The sequence below is a fragment of the Salminus brasiliensis genome, chromosome 22 (genome assembly GCF_030463535.1).
Source record: "Salminus brasiliensis chromosome 22, fSalBra1.hap2, whole genome shotgun sequence".
NCBI lineage: Eukaryota > Metazoa > Chordata > Actinopteri > Characiformes > Bryconidae > Salminus > Salminus brasiliensis.
Window position 1 is genome coordinate 33,191,314 of NC_132899.1, and position 24,640 is coordinate 33,215,953.

A 24,640-nucleotide genomic window follows, 5' to 3' on the forward strand; every position below is an offset into this window, starting at 1 on the left:
GTCCACTACAGTACTGGCTGAGGCCGCAATTGGGTGGTCACCCCCCACCCCCACCCCCTATCTGAAGGGTCTAACCATATCAAACAGCTAACAGACACCCTGAAGGAGGGGTTATGAGTCCTAGCGGTTATGCTCTCTAGGACTCATCACTTAGACAGTTGCGCCACCCGAGAACTAACTCTCGCTTAGAGGGGTTCCTGCCATTCCTGGACGGAGGCCGGAGACCAGCACATTTTGAAGGGGGGGTGGTGTGAAACGTGCTGGACGCCGGACCTCCAGGACCCTGGCCCGCTTCTAATCTCAAGGGGCATCCTCTTGATCCTACCTCTGCTCGTGGAGCGGTGGTCTGGCCCTGAACTCGAGTTCTGTCCCTCACGCTAGACTACAGCCGTATGCTGAAGGTACTGTTAGGCCTGGATCTTCGTACGGTCTGACCTATCAGAGAAGACGGAGCGGTCAGAATTTAACCAACACATTTTATTAAATTTCTTTAAAATGAAGATAAAAATCCAACGTTTTGTTTTTTTCTCAAACGGTAAACAGCATGCAGGGTGGCTGATCCAGGACTGAGCATCTGAGATATATAGGCTACACAGCCCACAACGCCTTATAAAACACAGGTCAGACAAACAGCAGCAGGTGACACAGAAAAGCTCCGCTGGCTGCTGGACTCCACAGGACTGTTCCTCAGGTCAGCTGGAGTGCGGTCATTTCCTACCGAGCAGAAGGAGAGCTGCTTTTACAGCAGGAATGCAGAAATTACAGATGGACTCATAAGCGACCACAGAGTCCCAGCAGAGGCGCGTCTGTGGATTACCTGGGCAGGGTGTCAACGTTCGGCTCCCTGTGGAGAGAAAGCGAGTGATGAGAACCGGCGGCTATCTTACGGCTGCCTCAGAGAGCAGGCCGGGGTTCTCACACCTTCAGTGGAAGAGGCCGGAGCGCTACGCCCGTGTAAACGAGGCTGTTATCGTAGCTTAGTTTCAGACTGGGGAGTGATCAGTACATCAACACAGCTCCAACCAGAGGAGGAGCTCTACAGGTTACAGGCCCTTTAAACAAGCTAACCTAAAACTAACAGGCTAACTCAGGCTAAGACAGGCTAACTCAGGCTAAGACAGGCTAACTCAGGCTAAGACAGGCTAACTCTAGATAACAGGCTAACTCAGGCTAAGACAGGCTGACTCTAGCTAGCAGGTTAAACTCAGGCTAAGACAGGCTGACTCTAGCTAGCAGGTTAAACTCAGACTAAGACAGGCTGACTCTAGCTAACAGGCTAACTCAGACTAAGACAGGCTAACTCTAGACAGGCTGACTCTAGCTAGCAGGTTAAACTCAGGCTAAGACAGGCTGACTCTAGCTAGCAGGTTAAACTCAGACTAAGACAGGCTGACTCTAGCTAACAGGCTAACTCAGACTAAGACAGGCTAACTCTAGATAACAGGCTAACTCAGGCCAAGACAGGCTAACTCAGGCTAAGACAGGCTAACTCTAGATAACAGGCTAACTCTAGATAACAGGCTAAGACAGGCTAACTCTAGATAACAGGCTAACTCAGGCCAAGACAGGCTAACTCAGGCTAAGACAGGCTAACTCTAGATAACAGGCTAACTCAGGCTAAGACAGGCTAACTCTAGATAACAGGCTAACTCTAGATAACAGGCTAAGACAGGCTAACTCTAGATAACAGGCTAACTCAGGCTAAGACAGGCTAACTCAGGCTAAGACAGGCTAACTCTAGATAACAGGCTAAGACAGGCTAACTCTAGATAACAGGTTAACTCAGGCTAAGACAGGCTAACTCAGGCTAAGACAGGCTAACTCAGGCTAAGACAGGCTAACTCTAGATAACAGGCTAAGACAGGCTAACTCTAGATAACAGGCTAACTCAGGCTAAGACAGGCTAACTCAGGCTAAGACAGGCTAACTCTAGATAACAGGCTAAGACAGGCTGACTCTAGCTAGCAGGTTAAACTCAGACTAAGACAGGCTAACTCAGGCTAAGACAGGCTAACTCTAGATAACAGGCTAACTCAGGCTAAGACAGGCTAACTCAGACTAAGCCAGGCTAACTCTCGCTAACAGGTTTAACTAAACTAAAGACAGGCTAATTCTAGGTAGCAGGTTTAATTCAGGCTAAGACAAGCTAACTCTAGATAACAGGCTAACTGTAGGCTAGCAGGTTTGCAGGCTTTAGGCTAATCAAACTAATAAACATAAGCTAGTCCTCTGTTAGCTATGCTAACATTTAAATACAAACAGCTCACAGGCTAACAGGAAACTGTGGGTGGTGACCTTTGACCTTTGCCTTTTGACTAAACCGACTCTCCAGCTGCAAGCTAACAAGTGAGGTACTGTGCCATAGTGCCACAGGTACCGCGGTACCGTGGTGGACTCACTGCTGGGCCATGATGAGCGGGATGTGGACGCTGTCGGAGGGATACCGAGGAGGCGCCGTCTCCCCAGTGCGGGCGTTGAACATGGGCAGTGTGGACAGGGGCTGAGGCACGCCGGAGCGCCCGTCCGCCATCGTCCTCAACTCGCTGGTGTTTTGGTGGATGGTGTGGTGATGGTAGAGCTGGATGCTGGAGGAAGAAGAGGCGGTCAGAGAGGTTCCAGCAGGCGGCAAAAAGAAGCATTGGGCTTAGGTGTAATATCCACAGCCTGGCCACTTTATCAGAAACCCCTCCATTGTAGCTCCACCCTGCCTGTGCAGTTCGAGACCAGCACTGTGGTCAGACGCTGACCGATAATGAATAGGGTAGAGTGGACCTAAAAGGTGGAGCTCATAAAAAATATATATACACATATATTCTGTGCAAAAGTTTTAGTCCCCTGTGAAATCCAGAGAGGTAAATCGCTGATATTAGAATAAACACTAATAATAGTGGAGGTGGTTCTCCATCACTGTGTTCATCATTAGAACATCTCCAAAGTTCTCCTCTCTCATGGAGTCTAGTATTATTTAGAGTTCTCCTCAGATCAACACCTGGTTTGGGGGTAAATCAGGGCTTAATGATGGGAAAACAGGTGAGCTGCTGCTGCTGCTGCTGATGATGATGATGATGGAGGGGAACACATCCTCCATGCTGTGCTGGCTGGACTGGGGGGCGTCCAGGAGAACCCTGGAGGAACCAAGCTCTGTTCTTCAGACTAGCTCACCGACAAGATCTCACTACTTTCTTTCTTCAGAATGAGAAGCTCTTGTTTCTCCTTTCTACTGGATTCATGTTCAGCTGCTTTATCTGTTCTGATGGGATCTGGAGCTTCTGCAGTAGAAACCCTCTCACGGGGGCTAGAGTGATGGGATCAGGGGGCTCATGTACACAAGGAGAGGGTTTGTAATGAAGTGGAAAGGAGGTGGACGTCACATCTGCTCATATCTGCTCCACAGAATGAAAGGCAGTGAGGATGAAATGATGTGTACGTACTCTGCAGTCAAGGCGTCTCGTTTCTGACTGCGAAAACAGAAGAGAGAGGAGAGAGTAAACACATGAACTCACAAGCTCTACCGCTCCAGAACCGGGCCAGGTGGGTTATTTACGTGGATGGAGACCGTCGGTGTTTAGCATGCTCCTTACTGTGCTATGGGAGTGCTAACTGCCTCTTTCTGCCACGTCCAGGTAGCGTAGCCAGTGCTCCTCTAACTAACGTGAACTTGTGAGCTCCTCTCTGAACGTTTTTGGGCAACACCTGGTCTCCTAATGCGTGCTTTGTTCTGAGACTGGGCCGAATGTGGAGGAAGGCCTTGCAATCAGCTAAGTGCTAATAAACCTGATAAATAAAGGTACAAGCTACAGCTGCTCCTTCAGCAATGCCATGTTAGATGTATTTTTGGGTTCCATCAGGATTCACATGTGTTTAAACTGGTAAAGAACCCAAAGTGGTTCTTCTCTGGCATCGCTAGAAGAACCAGTGCAAGTCTGTTAGTCAGGGTTTAGCCAAATCTAGGCTACGAGAGCGAGGGTGAGTCCATCGCAGCAATAAGCAGAACACACTCACACTCCTTCCCTCCTGCAGCACATCACGTAGGCCAGAATGAGGCAGAGGACGACGGCGAGAGCAAAGGGAACGATTACAGTGACGATGTAGTCGGGCAAGAAGTCTCTCTCAGGTGGAGAGTCCGGGGGGTTGAACTCGCCGCCCCACTCCAGGATGCCTGACCCAACAGTCGGGGCTGGAGGAGGGGGCACGGGCCTGGACAGATCGATCTGGGGAGGGGGGGAAGTGAGAGAGAGAGAGAATTCAGCTGAAGGAAAGAACTGAGCTGTTTCTGATAAAGTGGCCAAGTGGTCAGCGTGTGTGAGGTGCACTGCTGTGTTGACGTACTCACCAGGGCCGATTTGCACCAGGTCACGCAGTTAGCGGGGATGGTGCAGACGCTGCAGTCTCCGGTGATTTTGCCACCGGCCTTGCACTCCCTGTGGTGGTCTGCCGTCTGCAGCCTCAGCAAGCACTTGGAGTAGGGCTGATCTGACCCCAGCTTCACATACACACTGATAGATACACACACACACACACACACAGTGTCAGGATACACAATGTGCAGCGGTCATTTTTTACACCTCACAGGACTCACCCCTCATAGTGTCCAGCTAGCGGCAGGGGGACACGGCCGCCCCGGTCCAAGGCGGAGGTGATGTTGACGTAGTCCAGCCGGTCGGTGCCCCAGATCATCTGAACGTCCTGCTTTATCTCGTCCTGAACCTCAGAGGGCAGCACCTTCTCGATCTCCCTCAGCCCGATGAAGAACTCGGCCTGGTAGGGCATCAGTTTGGCTGTGGACAGAGACGTAGCGTGGGATGAGCGACGGAGGAACCCGATAAACGCAGCAAGGCTGTCGCTTCCCCCCTCCTGTACCTGCAGGCCCCACGTTTATGACCAGCCGCTCCTTGAAGGTCTCGTAACTTCTCTTGTTCGTCACGAAGATCTCAGGAGAGAAGAGAAACAAGCGTTAGAGGAACTCCCAGCAACGCAGCTCCCTCTGAACCCTGAACGTGTGAGGCAGGTGGAGTACCTCCACTATGTTCTTGCCCAGGTCTTCCTGCAGCGGGGTGCCGTACAGGAAGCCGTTGTCATAGGGGTGGCGCTGGGTGAAGCGCAGCCAGCGGGGGAGGTCCGGGAACAGCTGCCTGTTACACTTGAACACCATCGGGTCGTTATAGACCCTCCCTGAGCGTCCAGAAGATCGAGAAATGATAAGGGTTTCTAATAAAGTGGCCAGCAAATGCACATAGGAGGTGTTTCTAATAAAGTGGCCAGTAAATGCACATAGGAGGTGTTTCTAATAAAGTGGCCAGTAAATGCACATAGTAGGTGTTTCTAATAAAGTGGCCAGTAAATGCACAAGGTAGGTGTTTCTAATAAAGTGGCCAGTAAATGCACAAGGTAGGTGTTTCTAATAAAGTGGCCAGTAAATGCACAAGGTAGGTGTTTCTAATAAAGTGGCCAGTAAATGCACATAGGAGGTGTTTCTAATAAAGTGGCCAGTAAATGCACATAGTAGGTGTTTCTAATAAAGTGGCCAGTAAATGCACAAGGTAGGTGTTTCTAATAAAGTGGCCAGTAAATGTACAAGGTAGGTGTTTCTAATAAAGTGGCCAGTAAATGCACATAGGAGGTGTTTCTAATAAAGTGGCCAGTAAATGCACATAGGAGGTGTTTCTAATAAAGTGGCCAGTAAATGCACAAGGTAGGTGTTTCTAATAAAGTGGCCAGTAAATGCACATAGGAGGTGTTTCTAATAAAGTGGCCAGTAAATGCACAAGGTAGGTGTTTCTAATAAAGTGGCCAGTAAATGCACAAGGTAGGTGTTTCTAATAAAGTGGCCAGTAAATGCACATAGGAGGTGTTTCTAATAAAGTGGCCAGTAAATGCACATAGTAGGTGTTTCTAATAAAGTGGCCAGTAAATGCACATAGTAGGTGTTTCTAATAAAGTGGCCAGTAAATGCACAAGGTAGGTGTTTCTAATAAAGTGGCCAGTAAATGCACAAGGTAGGTGTTTCTAATAAAGTGGCCAGTAAATGCACATAGGAGGTGTTTCTAATAAAGTGGCCAGTGAAGAAGCACAAGGTAGGTGTTTCTAATAAAGTGGCCAGTAAATGTACATAGGAGGTGTTTCTAATAAAGTGGCCAGTAAATGCACAAGGTAGGTGTTTCTAATAAAGTGGCCAGTAAATGCACATAGGAGGTGTTTCTAATAAAGTGGCCAGTAAATGCACAAGGTAGGTGTTTCTAATAAAGTGGCCAGTAAATGCACAAGGTAGGTGTTTCTAATAAAGTGGCCAGTAAATGCACATAGGAGGTGTTTCTAATAAAGTGGCCAGTAAATGCACAAGGTAGGTGTTTCTAATAAAGTGGCCAGTAAATGCACATAGTAGGTGTTTCTAATAAAGTGGCCAGTAAATGCACAAGGTAGGTGTTTCTAATAAAGTGGCCAGTAAATGCACAAGGTAGGTGTTTCTAATAAAGTGGCCAGTAAATGCACATAGGAGGTGTTTCTAATAAAGTGGCCAGTGAAGAAGCACAAGGTAGGTGTTTCTAATAAAGTGGCCAGTAAATGTACATAGGAGGTGTTTCTAATAAAGTGGCCAGTTAGTGCACATAGTAGGTGTTTCTAATAAAGTGGCCAGTAAATGCACATAGGAGGTGTTTCTAATAAAGTGGCCAGTAAATGCACATAGTAGGTGTTTCTAATAAAGTGGCCAGTAAATGCACATAGGAGGTGTTTCTAATAAAGTGGCCAGTAAATGCACATAGGAGGTGTTTCTAATAAAGTGGCCAGTAAATGCACATAGGAGGTGTTTCTAATAAAGTGGCCAGTTAGTGCACATAGTAGGTGTTTCTAATAAAGTGGCCAGTAAATGCACATAGGAGGTGTTTCTAATAAAGTGGCCAGTAAATGCACATAGTAGGTGTTTCTAATAAAGTGGCCAGTAAATGCACATAGGAGGTGTTTCTAATAAAGTGGCCAGTGAAGAAGCACAAGGTAGGTGTTTCTAATAAAGTGGCCAGTAAATGCACAAGGTAGGTGTTTCTAATAAAGTGGCCAGTAAATGCACATAGGAGGTGTTTCTAATAAAGTGGCCAGTAAATGCACATAGTAGGTGTTTCTAATAAAGTGGCCAGTAAATGCACATAGGAGGTGTTTCTAATAAAGTGGCCAGTTAGTGCACATAGGAGGTGTTTCTAATAAAGTGGCCAGTAAATGCACATAGTAGGTGTTTCTAATAAAGTGGCCAGTAAATGCACATAGGAGGTGTTTCTAATAAAGTGGCCAGTAAATGCACAAGGTAGGTGTTTCTAATAAAGTGGCCAGTAAATGCACATAGGAGGTGTTTCTAATAAAGTGGCCAGTAAATGCACATAGGAGGTGTTTCTAATAAAGTGGCCAGTTAGTGCACATAGTAGGTGTTTCTAATAAAGTGGCCAGTAAATGCACATAGGAGGTGTTTCTAATAAAGTGGCCAGTAAATGCACATAGTAGGTGTTTCTAATAAAGTGGCCAGTAAATGCACATAGGAGGTGTTTCTAATAAAGTGGCCAGTAAATGCACATAGGAGGTGTTTCTAATAAAGTGGCCAGTAAATGCACATAGGAGGTGTTTCTAATAAAGTGGCCAGTAAATGCACATAGGAGGTGTTTCTAATAAAGTGGCCAGTAAATGCACAAGGTAGGTGTTTCTAATAAAGTGGCCAGTAAATGCACATAGGAGGTGTTTCTAATAAAGTGGCCAGTTAGTGCAAGCACTCACCGTAATGTTTGAGGAAAGGCTCGAATTCATTCTGGAAACCTTCCCTCTGCAGCTCATACACAAACAGCTGGCCTACAGGGGCGTACGTTATAATGTCGGCCTGGACCACCAGCAGGCTGACTACACACACTGCAGACAGAGCAACAAACACTTCAATATAATAATAATAATCATCATAATAATCATAATAATCATAAAAACATTAAAAACACTTTTTAACAAATATATAATATTTAAAGAGTTTTGTGAACAGGACAATACAGATCAGGGCAGCCAATCCACATAGAACTCATTTGCATACACCATCCATTAAAGGGACAGTAACAATAAACACCTGTTTTAGTTTTATAGTGTAAACCCACACAAAGAAAGGTAGATTGGACTGAATAAATTATAATAATAATAATAATAATAATAATGATGATGATGTAGGTCCTGCAGGTTAGGGGGCTTTAATACCCCCGTTAACGTCACATCCTTTGATCATTTCTCCATTTGAACAGTTGATTGATCCTGTAGAAACATAAACACACTCCTGTCCCCCTCTGACCCACACCCTCAGCATTACAGCCTCCATCGACCCTCAGCTCCCAGAGAACCCACAGCCTACACCCACAGCCTACACCCACACCAGCTGCAGCCTACATCACTCTCCGCCTCTTAAGTGAGGGTCTTTATCATGGCAGTCATTAATAATAATATTAATAATAATAATAATAATAATGAAGAAGTTCAGATACTTGCCTGTGAGAGCTAGAGTCCAGTTCCTCCAGCCTGCCATTTCGCCCTGACCCCTGATTGACAAGGCCAGCTGGAAAAGACAGTGGGCTCTGCTCAGCCCCCCAGCTGAGGGGGGCTATTTTTGCTGCTCGTGTGGGCCCATATATCAGAGTGTGTGTGTGTGTGTGTGTGTGTGTGTGTGTGTGTGTGTGTGTTCTCCACTGTGAGGAAGTTCTGCTATTCCTGCTCTCTGTCATGGGTATTGCAGTTCTTTGCCGCAGCCCTGTGTTGGGGGCTTTCTGCGGGACCCCTGCAGGAGCCCCCCTCTCTCAGGGCAAATTACGTTAGTTAGCATCATGCTAGCTAGCTACACCACACTGGCTTTATTACACAGCATTTCTAATAGAGCTAATAAAACATATATAAACTATGATATTTAGGGTTGTAGTATATGTAGCATTTGTGCTTAGTAATAATGGGGAGTTGCTGTTTTAGTAAACGCTCATAATTCAGGTGTCATTAACTACATTAGCTAACATGTTAGCCTACATGCTCGGCTAGCAGCGGTCAGGTGCAGTTCTGCGCATGCGCGGATCGGGGAGCGGCAGAATGAACGCTAATGCATTAAAAAATAATGTTTTCTGTATTATTATATTAATATTAGTATTTGACTCCTTAAAATGTATTTAATATATGTATTTTGATTACTTATTTAATAATAACCACCTCCTCCATCATTCCAGAGCACACAGTTCCCCCCCTGCTCCACAGCTCAATGCAGGGGGGCTGTATACCCCCATTATTAGGTGCTAATAGGTCCATGTTGAGTCCTGTTCAGGCGGACCCTCTGCGTTAGCGGATCTGTCTCCGCAATAGGTGCCACCTAAAGTAGTAGGGGGAAGGGGTGTCTGCAAACATGTGGACTTATGGTGTATATTTATTTCAACATTAGTAAAAATGCTCCCGATTAGAGTTCAGCTCGTTGTTCCTGCAGAAGTCCTTGCTTAGAGGACGGTGTGGTGTGTGGTAGTGGGTTTGGCTGTGGGGGGTTTGGAGGGTGTCTGGGGTGTAATCTACTAACCTACTAAACACTCAGCAGCATTTCACCTGATTCACCACTAGATGGCGCCGGATGCTGCTGCTGCTGCTGCTGCTTCCTGAGCTCTAGATTGGGATGGGGGGGGGGGGGGGGTCAGCAATACCACCAAATTATTAAAATTTATATAAAATTTAGTTTTCTTTCTCTCTGTCTCTCTCTCTCTATCTCTCTCTCTCTCTCTCTCTCTCTATATATATATATATATATATATTTATTTATTTTTATTATTTTTTTTTTTATCTTACATTATGGCTCTGTAAGTGGCAAATAAACATTGCTTTTATTTATTCTAATTGGATTCGATTTATAATTATTTCTTATTAAATTTCATCATAGTATATTAAGTATTAATGGGATTTGAGTGCGCGCCTATTCTCGGGTAATTACGGTAGAGCGAGGCTGCAGCTTTCCCCGGGCGCGTTTAGTAGAAAGCCGCGGTAGCTCAGGGCAGGCTTTACTCGCCCCGCAGCCCAAATGTCTTGGCGCAGGACCGAGAGACGGAGACAGCGGTCATCTCACGCAGTGGGCAGCGATGGATGTCCGGCAGATAGCCCGCGGGGTCGCCGGTGGCTTTTGACGCGTATTTCAGGGATGGATTAACGGAGGTTTACGGCCAGGCAGCCGGAGCGGAGCGGAGCGGGGCGGGGCGGTAAGCTGCCCCCAGCAGTGCGGGCTGCAGCGCGGACAATAACAGGCGGGTTTCCGGGCGGGTTTCGGATCTGTAGGTCGACCCAGTGGACTTTTACAGCCGTTGCTGTACAGAAGAGCCGCGGATTCGCTGTGTGGAGCTCTGTTCGCTGTTTCCTGGGTTTGGAGGAGGAGGAGGATGAAGGCAGAGGCGCTCCGGGAACACAGCCCAGCTCCACATCTGCTGCCCTGCGGTGAGGCGCGCTCTCCCGGTCCGCTCCCGTCCCGACCCGTCCCGTCCACACCAGCCCGGGCTCCTTCAGAGACCCAGAGGCTCCGTCTGAAACCCCTCTGACACTCAGACCGAGCTCAAAGTCCGGCCTGTTCCCAGTACCGACCCGGGGGAGCAGCCTGGTGCCCGCTGAGGAGCGGGGTTCAGCGGGGTTAGCTAGTGCTAGCTGGCGTTAGCTTGTGGAGATGGGCGATACCACCGGTCCTCCTCTCGATATCACGATATTAGCTAAATATCGAGGCTACAAACCAAACTATTATTATAATTATCATTATTATTATTATCATTATTATTATTATTATCATTATTATTATTATTATTATCATTATTATTATCATTATTATTATTATTATTATTATCATTATTATTATTATTATCATCATTATTATTATTATCATCATTATTATTATTATTATTATCATTATTATTATCATCATTATTATTATTATTATCATTATCATCATTATTATTATCATTATTATTATTATTATTATCATTATTATTATTATTATTATTAATATCATTATTATTATTATTATAATTATTATTATTATCATTATTATTATTATTATTATTATCATCATTATTATTATTATTATTATTATTATCATCATTATTATTATTATTATTATTATATATTTAGCTACTTTAACTTGCACCCATTGCTGACACACACATCCTGACCTCAATCAATCAAATCCTCACAGCAATGTTCCTCCTCCAAAATCTAGTATAAATCCCTTCTTCCCTGGACAGTAGAGACCAGAGGATCAACTCCCTTCGATACCTTTTGATTTGGGAAGAAACAAGGACGCAGCAGGCGTCCCAATACTTTTGTCCTTTTGTATAGTAAGTAGCTGCTGCTGGATCCTACACCCTGATCTGCGTTACTGAGTGCGGTGTGAACACACACACACACACACACACACACACTCACTCACTCACTCAAGCAGTACAGGTCCAGTCCACCCACAGAGTGACCCCTAGGGGGCGTAGCTGTGCGTAGCGATGCTTTGGTGTGGGTCCAGCTGATGCAGAGCAGGGCTGTTGTGACTGACGGCCGGCTGCCCGTGGAGGGATCGCTGGCGCGCTGAAAATAGACGACAGGAAATGGCTCACATTGATGGCAAAGGCCTCTCCTGGGGTTGACGAGGGCAGCTGGCGACCGCCTGCCAGCGCCGGCCGTTGATATCTGACCTGTGCTTCTTTCATCTACAGCGGGACATGCTAGGCTAATGTTGCTAACAGGCACTGGACTTAGACTGTCACCAATTCACTCATCTCTGTAGACACGCCCCCAAAGCTGTCTCTCCGAGCTCCTCCTGATCTTCAGTGGTAGTTGTGGTGGTCAGTCCTTACTTATCCCCCCCCCCCTCTGTCTCCTGCGCAGGGTCCGGCTCGTTGCACTGAAGATGGGTACCGGAGGGACGCGGTGGCCGAGCCCCGGCGGCTGAGCTGAGGAAGGATGCACCTGTCCCCCGTTGGCATCAGCAAACGCTGCTTCCTGTTCTCCCTGGCCCTCTGCGCCCTGCTGCTGCTGCTGATCCCCACCCTGCAGACGCCTCAGCGCCAGGGGGAGCCCCCCCAGCCCCGGCCCCCCGCCCGGCCTGCCGGGGCAAGGAAGGGGCCCGGACCCCACAGCACCCGCAATGCCACTGGCCGCGGCAAGGATTCCGGCGTCACCCGGCCACCCCCTCCTGTGGCTGGACCCCAGGGGCGGCGGAGGGCGCAGGACAGGGACGCGGCACCTGCCGGCCTTCCTGGCTCTCGCTCTAGAGACCCTCTGGAGCTGAAGGACATTTTTATCGCCGTTAAGACCACCAGGAAGTACCACCGGTCACGGCTGCAGCTGCTTTTCCAGACATGGGTGTCGGAAGCCAAGGAGCAGGTGAGGGGGGAGGCGCCCGTCATTCCGTCATTCCAACGTACTTGCAGTAGTAATGTAGGCTGTGTGGGCGGGGCTAAAGTGCTGTAGGCTGGATGGGCGGGGCTAAAGTGCTGTAGGCTGAATGGGTGGGGCTTAACTGCTGTAGGCTGGATGGGCGGAGCTAAACTGATGTAGGCTGGATGGGCGGGGCTAGGTTTTCTACTGTACATTTGAGGAAGACCGTGTGAGATGAAGGGTGAAGGGCGAGTCCTTAAAGGTGCTAATGGGGAAGGCTAGAGGAGGGGGGGGGTGTGGAACCGCAGCTCTCTGGCTGCATGCCTGGTGAGGATAGTGTTAGGGGGAGGGGGGATATTTTGAGGGGGAGGGGGGAATATTTTGGGGGGGAGGGGTGGGTTCTTGTCACCCCTTGCCAAGGGAGGAAGTTCCTCAGCAACCTGAGACCTGCAGACGCATGTGTGTAAGAGTGCTGTGTGTTTGCTGAGGCACCAGAAGGGTGGCCGGCGGTCCCCGGATCGAGGCCAGTTTCGGGGGGTGGGGGGGTGTGTGTGTGTGTGTGTGGGTGGGTGGTGGGGGGGGGGTTAATGCAGCGCGTTTCCTCAGTGTTTGTGTTCTGTCTTTCTGTTGCGTCATTGACAAATATGCAGTTTCACAACCCGCCTCCTGCTGCCAGATTTCGGGTTCTAGTCAAACTCAGAGGCCCGAGCGCTTTCAGAGCTCCTGGGCTCCCCCTACAGGTGGGACGTGCATCTCACGTTCACCCCACTGCAGTAAAGCAGGAGAATAATCTGGGAGCGGTGTATGATATGCAGTTTAGCTGCTGCAGCTACACGACGGTACCGGGCTGTATCTGGGTTTGTAAGGGGTTAAATTGTGCCTCCTCACCAACCAGATATTCTGAAAGAGGCTTTTGTTCCAGCGGCGGCTTATTTTTCCAGAGAGGCCCAAAGAAATCACACTGACATTGGCGTGACAAAAGTATCTGGACCGCACGTCTGCTAAGTGAGTCCAGATGTTTTTCCACAGCTTGGATAACGTTTATAGGAACCATTAGAATGACATGCCATGATCCCTAAGGTCTAGAGGGGCTGTAGAGCCCCCCCCCCCCAGTGCTGAGCAGTGGAGCAGTGGGTCTGTGCTCCCTGCCATCCAATCAAATCCTCCTCACAGCAATGTTTTAGGCCCTGGGGGGGGGTTCTAGGGGGGGAGGCGCAGGCATACACTAACCCCTTTTTGTCTCTTTCAGACGTTTATCTTCACGGACGGCGAGGATAAGGAGCTGAGGAGGAAAGCAGGTAATGTCGCTTTCACTTCTGTGGACAAAAGTATTGGGACACCTGCTCACTGCTCTCCCAGTTTCTTCTAAAATCGAGGGTTATTTATTGGACGGAGCTCCACCACCATCATGATGGTGCCCTCTATCTAGCCCAGATCGAGTCCCACCTCGTCTCACCTCTGGGTTTCTTTCCTTGTCCTCTCATCATCCCAGGTGGCAACGTCATCAACACCAACTGCTCCGCCGCCCACACCCGTCAGGCCCTGTGCTGTAAGATGTCTGTGGAGTATGACAAGTTCATCGAGTCGCAGAAAAAGTTGAGTTTTGTGCCCGTCTCGGTGCCCGAGCCCCCCAAACACCCCCTACCTAGTCATGAGGAAACACTCTTAATTAAAAAAGGGTTCTGCGTACCACTAAAATAAGGAACCCCAGCTCCGAGCTGCGTCCTGCCATCGGCAGCCGGAGCCAGAGAGAGCACAGTAGGCCTCGCTCCCATGTGACGCTGGTCACTGATCCGACTCTCCTTCCACTCCTCTCTAGGTGGTTCTGTCACATGGACGACGACAACTACGTGATCCTGCCCAGCCTCCTGCAGCTGCTGTCCTCCTACTCGCATACGCAGGACGTGTATCTGGGCCGGCCCAGCCTGGACCACCCCATAGAGGCTGCTGAGAGGGTCAAGAGCGACGGGACGGTGAGCTAGCTTGCTTTATTTATTTATTTATTTATTTATTTTTTAATCTAGTACATATACACCGACCTCATAGCCGTGTTTCCATGCGCTTCGCAGACGTCCGTCAAGTTCTGGTTTGCCACCGGAGGCGCTGGCTTCTGCATCAGTCGCGGCCTGGCGCTCAAGATGAGTCCATGGGCGAGGTACGCTAGGCGAGGTACAGCTGCACCTTTTCTCGGAAGAGCGCTCGGCCGCTTTATATGACGTTCTGCTGTTTGCTGTTCGTTCCAGTCTGGGGAACTTCATCACGACGGCGGAGAAGATCCGTCTCCCGGACGACTGCACCATCGGTTACATCATCGAGGCCTTGCTGGAGGTTCCTCTGACGCACACGCGGCTCTTCCACTCCCACCTGGAGAACCTGCAGAGGCTGCCCACCGACAACGTCCTCCAACAGGTCACTGTCGCATGCGTCCCCCTTCCTGCCCGCTTAGACGGAGCTGCAGACCTGTAGCAGTGTGGTCCCTCGGCCTGTCTCTAACCTGTGTGCTCCGTCCCGCCTGCAGGTGACCCTCAGCTACGGCGGCTTCGAGAACAGGAGGAACGTGGTCAGCATCGCCGGAGGGTTCTCCTTGGCTGACGATCCTTCACGGTAATCAGTAAAGTCTGATTTATGGATGGAACAGTGTTGGGATGTCTGTGTTACTGTTGATCAGTGAGGCTTTTAGCTGCTGAAAATCAGAAATCCAGAATTGTTCATTATTAAAATATTTAATTTTGTGTTTGAATGAATTAATAATCAAACCGTGTCAGCAGAACAACGCAAAAAGTGACATTTCAGGCCTTTTGTTTTAATTTTGGTTGATTTTGTTTGCTTGTTTATTCATTTGTTAAATATTAATATAAGTAAATATTGTAATAATTTTAGATTCTGGATTTCTGAAACTATTTTCAGGAACTAAAAGCCACTAAAAGAGCAAAAGTAAAACTAAAAAAGGCTTGAAATATCATTCTTTACATGAAATTAACATAAAAGTTAACATTTTTAAGTTTACAGTTCCTAACAGTAACTTTCTGAATGAAATTATTATTATTATTATATTTTATATTACACACAATATTCCATTTTTTAATATTTTGCTGGTTAAAATTGATGATATGAATGAATTTCATTCCTGCAGTTCACTGATGGAGTATTTTTCCACCCACAGCTTTAAGACCGTCCACTGCCTGCTCTACCCCGAGACTCCCTGGTGTCCCCACAGTGTTCATCACTGACCTCCACAGGCTTCCCTCCCATCTCCACTGAGCTCCATTCCAGAAGAAGGGCTGCTCAGCGGTGTTTTCCACTACAGTCCCTACCAGCCGTATCTGTAGCCCTCCAGTGGGTTGGGAGCTGACGTTGCTGACGTTGCTACAGGTGGAGGTTTGGCTGAATCAGTAACTGCAGCTCCGCTCTGTACCTACACACCGCTCCCTCTGCAGCGCTGCGGTACGGCATCGGATTTTTACCCTTATTTTTACCTACGTACAGACATTTCTCTGGTCTGAGGATTAGAGCACACACCAAGAGAGCCGGGGGCGGAGGAAGGAACGTGCCTGGTGTATTTTAAATAGGGGCAGAACTGAGGGGTCATAAACAAGTCCAGCCTCTGTTGGGGTTTGCGTCGTATTCCAAAAGCTCGGTTCTAGATAACCTCGGTGAGCGGAAGCAAGCTCTAATAATAAAAGCTCCTCACAGAAAGTTCTTCACCTGATGGTGATGAAGACGCTGCCTGATGCCTGAGACACGGTTCTACCAGAGTTCTGAGAAGAGCTCGGCTCTAGAACCTGCTTTTAGAACCAGATCATTAAAATGGTGGAGGGATACAAAAAAGTAGTCCCTAAAGAAACTGTATTAGCTGAGATTCTCCACTTGGGGCCGGGCAGCGGATGCGCTCGGACGAAAAGGACCGGGTCCCGGGCTCCACCACACCAGCTATCGCCGCTTAGGACCGATTAGGGGAGAGAGCGCGGCCGGCTGTGCTCCCCCAGACTCCGGCCACCGATGGCAAAGCGGCATGGCTCGGGATTCTACCTTCAACCATCAGGCCGCTCGGAGCCCCGACCGACACCCTGTTCCATCCGCCATCGCTGCAAAGTGGGCCGTTTCACACCAAACCCAACACTGTGTGTGTTTAGAGATCCACACGATGGCCAACGGTTACCAAAGTAAATCCCACCTTCTTTTCAGGGAAGGGAATTCTGTTGGATTTGGAAAGGCTTCGGTCTGAAGCACCGATTTTTGTAAAGCTAGTTTTGATTCCTGCCAAAAGTATTTTTTTATCTTTGAGTATTTTCTCCATTTGTGCGCCACAACGGCGTGGCTGCTCGCTGCAGGCCGGTCAGTGGCTCACGTGAAACCCACCAAAACCCACCGTCACTTAGCAGAACGCTAACATGCTGCCAAATACGGTCACTAACTGACTTCCTCTCGTTTGTTGTTGTTCCTGTCTGTCCTCTTTTGTTTTTTTCCTCCATGTGAATAAATCAAGTTGCTTAAGTTGCTTCTGGTCAATTCCATTCCAACTGCACCACATGTCCAAATATTTGTGGACACCCCTTCTAAAGAATGCATTCTTGTATTACTTAACAGTACAACGATCTGCAAATGCGCACACACGGCTTATCTAGTCCCTGTAGAGAAGTACCGCCATTGGCCCCATGCTGCCTAATGCCAGGCGTGGGCTAGAGGAGGGGTGTACAGCACACACCCCCCCCAGCAGCACTGAGCTGTGGAGCTGTGGAGGAACTGGGTTCTATGGAGTGATGGGATACTTTTGGGATGCAGAACACAAAATCTTGTTGCTGAATGCAATCAAATCCTCACAGCAATGCTCCTTCAAAATCTAGACAGTAGAGACAGTTACTTAGGTACCTGTTAGAAAACAATGAATGAGCAGACGTCTGAATAAGTGAAGCGTTACATAAAAACACTGTGAGCGTCCAGAAACTTTTGACAGATGGACGGTCCTAAGAACCAAAACTTACAACGTTCAGAAAACCCAGCTTGGTCATACTGGTCATACTGGCCCACCCAGCTTGGTGATACTGGTCATACTGGCCAACCCAGCTTGGTCATACTGGTCATACTGGCTGACCCAGCTTGGTCATACTGGCCCACCGAGCTTGGTGATACTGGTCATACTGGCCGACCCAGCTTGGTGATACTGGTCATACTTGCCCACCCAGCTTGGTCATGCTTGGTCATACTGGCCGACCCAGCTTGGTCATACTGGTCATACTGGCCGACCCAGCTTGGTCATACTGGTCATACTGGCCCACCCAGCTTGGTCACACTGGTCATACTGGCCGACCCAGCTTGGTCACACTGGTCATACTGGCCCACCCAGCTTTATTGGCCTCATTCTGCTGGCAGTGGGCTCCTCGTGTGTACTTCAGGACTCAGTAAAGGGTTAATAGAGTCAGCACTTCAGCTCTGACCACCACCCACACCCCCACCCTCACCCCCACCCCCACCCACACCCTCACCCTCACCCCCACCCCCTCCCCCTCCATATTCAGCAGTTTCTCTGTATTTACTGCTGGAGCTCTAAAGGTGGAGGTCATAAACCGAGCCCGCGGTATCCTGGTGGAGATAACCGCTCTACCCCACCCTCCCGGGTCAGCCCGCCCGGGTCAGCCCCCCCGGGTCAGCCCCCTCGGGTCAGCCCCCTCCCTCTTGACCTCCACCGAGGCTGAACTTCGCCCAGTCAGCTCCAACCCCCGCTGGAGGAGGAGGAGGAGGAGGAGGCAGGTCGGGGCTGGCAGAGCCGCTGTTCCCCTCCTGCCCCTCAGAACCAGCTGCTTTAACTGAGGAGGAGCGACTGGCCTCTCCATCGCCTCCACTGTCTGCTTCTCCTCCGCGCTCACAACATCCGGTCCCGCCATGGAGATCACCTTCAGCGGGAAGCGAGCCCTGGTGACCGGAGCCGGGAAAGGTACTTAAGGTCTTATTTTCACTTGATTCATTACTTTTATATTTTATTTATTTTCATTTTTGGCTTCTTTACACAGACGTTAAATCACAGAGTTTGGCAGAAAAGCAGGTCAGGTGGTGAACTTCCTGCCTGCGTTAGGCTCCCTACTCCCTATGTAGTGCACTAGCTACATATGTCTTTACATGATCGCTTCTGCAACCAAACTGCGCATAATGTAAAAGTAAAGAGACATTTAGGATCGAGCCAAGTGTGTTTAAGTCCCTACTGAACATGGGGAGGGTGTAGAAGCCACACTATATATATATATATATATATATATATATCACCCTGTGCACTAGATAGGGGAGTAGGGAGAGTCAGAGCCTTGAAGCGGTTTTCTAGTTAATTAGTTATGAAAGGAATTAATGAACAAGCCCTGTCTGAGCCGAGCAGGAAAAAACACAGTGAGTCTGAAATGGCTCCCTACTCCCTATGTAGTGCACTTTGCATCCTAAAATATGGGCCCCTTCCCCTAAAAAGTGCATAATGTCAAGCAAAGTCATTTGGTATTCCCTAGTGTTCATATATCTGCCTCTGACCTAACGTATGTAGGGCACTATGTAGGGAGTAGGGAGCCAACTTCTTGGGAACTAGTTACCAAGGTGGAGGGACTGTGAACCTCAGATGGCTCCCTACTCCCTACATAGTGTCCTACATACGTTAGGCCTTGCCAAATGTGCATCTGGAGAGTCTGCGTCTGAAAGCAGTGCATTTTAGGCCTCTCTGTGTTCCCGCAGGCATCGGCCGGGCCACCGCCCTCGCTCTGGCCCGCTGCGGCGCCGAGGTCACTGCGGTCACGCGCACCAAGGCAGACTTGGAGAGTCTCGTGCTGGAGGTAAGCGCACGTTTGGATGCAGGCCCAGTTTCTAGCCTATAGCCCCTTAGGAAGCTATTCATTCTGGACTGTCTCACAAGCGCCCCCTAGTGTCTAAGCATGTGTGTGTGTGTGAGTGTGTGTGTGTGTGAGTGTGTGTGAGTCTTGAAACCTGCTTGCCTGTGAGTGTTCGTTGACTGTCGGTCCTCAGTGTCCTTCCATCAGGCCGGTGTGTGTGGACCTGTCGGACTGGGGCGCCACGGCGGAGGCGCTGAAGGACGTGGGCCCTGTGGATCTGCTGGTGAACAACGCCGGCTGCGCCAAACTGCAGCCTTTCCTCGAGGTCACGGAGGACCAGTTCGACATGTGAGACTGCTTCTGACATCTGACGTTAGATTACTGCCGGGCTGAGGCGTGGCTCGGGGACGTGGTGCTCGGGGACGTGGTGCTCGGGGACGCGTATTAATAATAATAATAATAATAATAATAATAATAATACTATATATAGAGTGCAGTTCCTGCAGTGTTGCTTTGTAAGGTGTTGCTAAGCCGTTGCTATAGTATAGGAGCTGGTTGCTAAGGTGTTGCTATGGCATAACATTCCGATCATTTTCCATAAACTGTCGGATCGGTTCAGGAAGCAGGAAGCTCCATCAGCAGGCTGTCGCTCGAACACTGCGACCTGCAGAGGAGCGGGGTCGGGAGTTTGGGGGAAAAGTTTACGGACGCATTTCAGTGCTTTCCTGTGGGAGTAACTGCCGCTGGGCTTTCTGTCCCTGCAGGTCCTTCAGTGTGAACGTGAAAGCAGCGCTGCACGTCGCCCAGGTAAGCAAACGCACAGCCGCCGCCCCACATATACCCCCTACATACCCCCCATATACCCCCTACATACCCCCTACATACCCCCTACATACTCCCTACATACCCCACATATACCCCCTACATACTCCCTACATACCCCCCATATACCCCCTACATACCCCATATACCCCCTACATACTCCCTACATACCCCCATATACCCCCTACATACTCCCTACATACCCCCATATACCCCCTATATACTCCACATATACCCCCTACATACTCCCTACATACCCCCCATATACCCCCTACATACCCCCATATACTCCCTACATACCCCAAATATACTCCCTACATACACCCCATATACTCCCTACATACCCCCTACATACCCCCATATACCCCCTACATACCCCCCATATACCCCCTACATACTCCCCACATTCCCCCATATACCCCCTACATACTCCCTACATACCCCCCATATACCCCTACATACTCCCTACATACCCCCCATATACCCCTACATACTCCCCACACACCCCCCATATACCCCTACATACCCCCCATATACCCCTACATACTCCCTACATACCCCAATATACCCCCTACATACCCCATACATACCCCCAATATACACCCTACATACCCCATATACCCTCTACATACCCCCAATATACACCCTACATACCCCCATATACCCTCTACATACCCCCAATATACACCCTACATACCCCCATATACCCTCTACATACTCCCCATATACCCCCCACATACTCCCTACATACCCCATACATACCCCCAATATACACCCTACATATCCCCAATATACACCCTACATATCCCCCATATACCCTCTACATACTCCCTACATATCCCCCATATACCCTCTACATACCCCGCATATACCCTCTACATACTCCCCATATACCCCGCACATATCCCCCATATACCCTCTACATACTCCCTACATACCCCTACATACTCCCCACATACCCCGCACATACCCCCATATACCCCTACATACTCTCCACATCCCCCCACATACCCTCTACATACCCTCTACATACCCCCCATATACTCCCCATATACCCCCTTTCCAGAACCCAGGTCACGTGACTGAAACCCCGTCACCTCTCACTGTCACAGATCGTGGCCAGAGGGATGAAGGACCGCGGCCTCGGCGGCTCCATCGTCAACGTGTCCAGCCAGGCCTCGCAGTGCGCCTTCAAGGACCACGCGGTTTACTGTGAGGACCCCACACACACACACACACACACACACACACACACACACACACACACACACACACACACTCTACCTGGTGTTCATTGTTGTGCTGAAGGTGTCTGACCATGACTTCGTCCTCTGATTGTCTTTATGGAGGCGCCACCAAAGGAGCTCTGGACATGCTGACCAGGGTGATGGCTCTGGAGCTGGGGCCGCACCAGGTGACTCACCGACAGCTCGCTCTCTCTCTCTCTCTCTCACACACACACACACACACACACACACACACACACACACACACACACACTGGGTGGGGGGCCGCCTCATTTCTGAGGGCTCGACTCTGTGCAGGTTCGAGTGAACTCCGTGAATCCGACAGTGGTGATGACCGACATGGGCAGAATCGGATGGAGTGACCCGGAGAAGGCCGGCACCATGACCTCCCGCATCCCGCTGGGCAGATTCGCCGGTGAGCCACTGAGAGGCTTATAGCCCACCAATTAGCACTAGAGCTATGAGGCTAATGTAGCTAACAGGTAATAGAAGCGTATACCCCACCAATTAGCACTGGAGCTATGAGGCTAATGTAGCTAACAGGTAATAGAAGCGTATACCCCACCAATTAGCACTGGAGCTATGAGGCTAATGTAGCTAACAGGTAATAGAAGCGTATACCCCACCAATTAGCACTGGAGCTATGAGGCTAATGTAGCTAACAGGTAATAGAAGCGTATACCCCACCAATTAGCACTGGAGCTATGAGGCTAATGTAGCTAACAGGTAATAGAAGTGTATAGCCCACCAATTAGCACTGGAGCTATGAGGCTAATGTAGCTAACAGGTAATAGAAGTGTATAGCCCACCAATTAGCACTGGAGCTATGAGGCTAATGTAGCTAACAGGTAATAGAAGCATATACCCCACCAATTAGCACTAGCGCTATGAGGCTAATGTAGCTAACAGGTAATAGAAGCGTATACCCCACCAATTAGCACTGGAGCTATGAGGCTAATGTAGCTAACAGGTAATAGAAGCGTATACCCCACCAATTAGCACTGGAGCTATGAGGCTAATGTAGCTAACAGGTAATAGAAGCGTATAGCCCACCGGTTAGCCCTGGGTGAACTCGGCGTCTGATGAGGCGTGTCTGCGGTTCCTTTCAGAGGTGGAAGACGTGGTCAACTCCATCCTGTTCCTCCTCAGTGACAAGAGCGGCATGACCAATGGGGTGACCCTGCCTATAGATGGAGGCTTCCTGGCCAGCTAGATCTGCAGCTTGAGCTTCCCAAGTCCTCGTCCAGCGTCACGTCCCACCCATCGTCCCTGTCCCCGTCCCCTCCCCTTCAAAATCATCCAGAATGAACGGACCAATAGAAATGCTGACCTCCACTTCCACTGAAAGCCTTCTTCTGTTCTGGAGATACAAGGTTTTCCCATGGAAGCGACGATTTCTGCTATACGGACTAATCGCTGAATTCAGGTGTATCATTTAGTCCACAACCTATCTAGAACCTACCATCACCCTTCTTCTGCTCACACTCATCTAGAACTTCAGAAAGGACTAGTATGACTGTTGTTCTGCGCATACTCGGCCTATCTAGAACCTCAGGAAGGACTAGCGTGACTCTTCTTCTGCTCACAGCCTATCTAGAACCTCCAGAGGGACTACAGTGCCATTTATTTTGCTTACACAATTCCTCACACTCACAGCCTATCTAGAACTTCAGGGAGGACTAGCATGACTGTTCTTCTGCCCACACTCAGCCTATCTAGAACCTCAGGAAAAACTAGCGAGACAGTTCTTCTGCTCACACAGCATGTCTAGAACCTCCTGAAGGACTACAGTGCCATTTATTCTGCTTACATGATTGATCACACTCACAGCCTATCTAGAACTTCAGGAAGGACTAGCGTGACTCTTCTTCTCACAATTACAGCCTATCTAGAACCTCCAGAGGGACTACAGTGCCATTTATTTTGCTTACACAATTCCTCACACTCACAGCCTATCTAGAACCTCCAGAAAGCATTTTTTTTTTTTTTTTAATGAAACTGGCCCCGCCCACTGTCGGCGCGTGATTGGTTGGTTCCTGATTGTGTTGGTTCTACCAGTGAAGCTCCAAAAGCAGTTCTGATTTATAAAGAATGACTCTGCACTAGACTGACGCTGATCTACGAGAACCTCAGAAATAAAGACCTCTAGTGTTCTAATAGTCTCCTTCTCCTTCTCTTTAGCCCGAGCAGCTAAATTAGCCACACCCACAACATCCGGCCGTCGCTAGGGAGATCAGGTGCACCGGGAAGCGAGCCCTAGTGACGGATATTTTCGGCAGCATCTCAAATTCCTCTCTACCCCCTACGTAGGTCTTAAAAGAAGGGCTACTTTGTCCAGCAAAGAGTCATTTGGGATTGGGATCGGCACAAGTGCCTACTGGACCTAGCAGAGCCGGGCGCTATGGAAACATCACTTCACCCAGTTTAAAGACATTTTTTATACGATTTACGATATTTTTCACAAAATTCCGTCCAAATTCACTCCCATACTGAGCACCGTAATATTTACTCAAAATAAACGTGCCGATAATCCGATACGATATCCACCATACACTCATAAAAGCGATAAGCTCGTAAAAACCACGATAACAAACAATGATCACGATATTTACGATAAAATAGTACCCCTAGTACACTAGTGTGTGTCCACTGCAGCACCTCTACCCTTATGTCTGTCGGTCACTCTGATCGGCGGCGGTTTCGTCAATGGATCGGTCTCTCGGATTAGAGAAGAATTTTCCGGCACCTGATCCAGCTGATTTAGTTAGCATCCGGACCGATATCTGATCCTAGTATCGGATCGGTGCGTCCCTAATTATTATAATTATCATTTATTATTTTATTATTATTATTATTCTGCTCACACTCAGCCTATCTAGAACCTCCAGAAAGCACAGTGATTTTATTTTTATTTTTTTTTACGAAACTTGCCCCGCCCACTGTCAGAGCGCGATTGGTTGATTCCAAATTGTGTTTAGTTAGTATCCGGACCGATATCTGATCCTACTATCGGATCGGTGCGTCCCTAATTATTAGAAATATTTTTATTATTATGCTCACACTCAGCCTATCTAGAACCTCCGGAAGGACTAGTGTCGTTTATTCTGCTTACACTATAGCTCACACTCACAGCCCATCTAGAACTTCAGGAAAAACTAGCGAGACTCTTCTACTCACACTCAGCCTATCTAGAACCTACAGAGGGACTACAGTGCCATTTACTGTGCTTACATGATTGCTCACACTCACAGCCTATCTAGAACCTCCAGAGGGACTACAGTGCCATTTACTGTGCTTACATGATTGCTCACACTCACAGCCTATCTAGAACCTCCAGAAAGCACAGTAATTTCATTTTTTCATTTTTTTTTTTTTTTACGAAACTTGCCCCGC

General features: G+C 48.7%; 3 protein-coding genes across 3 annotated transcripts; 2 read left to right on the top strand and 1 right to left on the bottom strand.

Moving 5' to 3' along the window:
- Nucleotides 1–517: 517 nt before the first annotated feature.
- Nucleotides 518–8,536, bottom strand: sgca (sarcoglycan, alpha). The gene is made up of 11 exons (XM_072666727.1): nucleotides 8,500–8,536; nucleotides 7,756–7,914; nucleotides 5,018–5,172; nucleotides 4,861–4,930; nucleotides 4,580–4,778; nucleotides 4,334–4,496; nucleotides 4,003–4,211; nucleotides 3,432–3,458; nucleotides 2,400–2,585; nucleotides 818–844; nucleotides 518–714 (listed from the first exon to the last, which is right to left on the bottom strand). Exons 1-11 carry the CDS (start codon nucleotides 8,534–8,536, stop codon nucleotides 708–710), a joined length of 1,239 nt encoding a protein of 412 aa, XP_072522828.1. The 3' UTR covers nucleotides 518–707.
- A 1,469-nt stretch (nucleotides 8,537–10,005) lies between these two features.
- On the top strand, nucleotides 10,006–16,867 carry rfng (RFNG O-fucosylpeptide 3-beta-N-acetylglucosaminyltransferase). Its single transcript, XM_072667662.1, has 9 exons — nucleotides 10,006–10,455; nucleotides 11,884–12,381; nucleotides 13,625–13,673; nucleotides 13,868–13,970; nucleotides 14,195–14,348; nucleotides 14,445–14,530; nucleotides 14,619–14,784; nucleotides 14,894–14,979; nucleotides 15,539–16,867. Exons 2-9 carry the CDS (start codon nucleotides 11,959–11,961, stop codon nucleotides 15,603–15,605), a joined length of 1,134 nt encoding a protein of 377 aa, XP_072523763.1. The 5' UTR covers nucleotides 10,006–10,455; nucleotides 11,884–11,958; the 3' UTR covers nucleotides 15,606–16,867.
- Nucleotides 16,868–18,040: 1,173 nt separating this feature from the next.
- Nucleotides 18,041–23,404, top strand: dcxr (dicarbonyl/L-xylulose reductase). The gene is made up of 8 exons (XM_072666736.1): nucleotides 18,041–18,307; nucleotides 19,084–19,181; nucleotides 19,372–19,526; nucleotides 19,943–19,985; nucleotides 21,113–21,212; nucleotides 21,350–21,414; nucleotides 21,545–21,662; nucleotides 22,357–23,404. Exons 1-8 carry the CDS (start codon nucleotides 18,256–18,258, stop codon nucleotides 22,458–22,460), a joined length of 735 nt encoding a protein of 244 aa, XP_072522837.1. The 5' UTR covers nucleotides 18,041–18,255; the 3' UTR covers nucleotides 22,461–23,404.
- The last annotated feature ends 1,236 nt before the right edge of the window (nucleotides 23,405–24,640 follow it).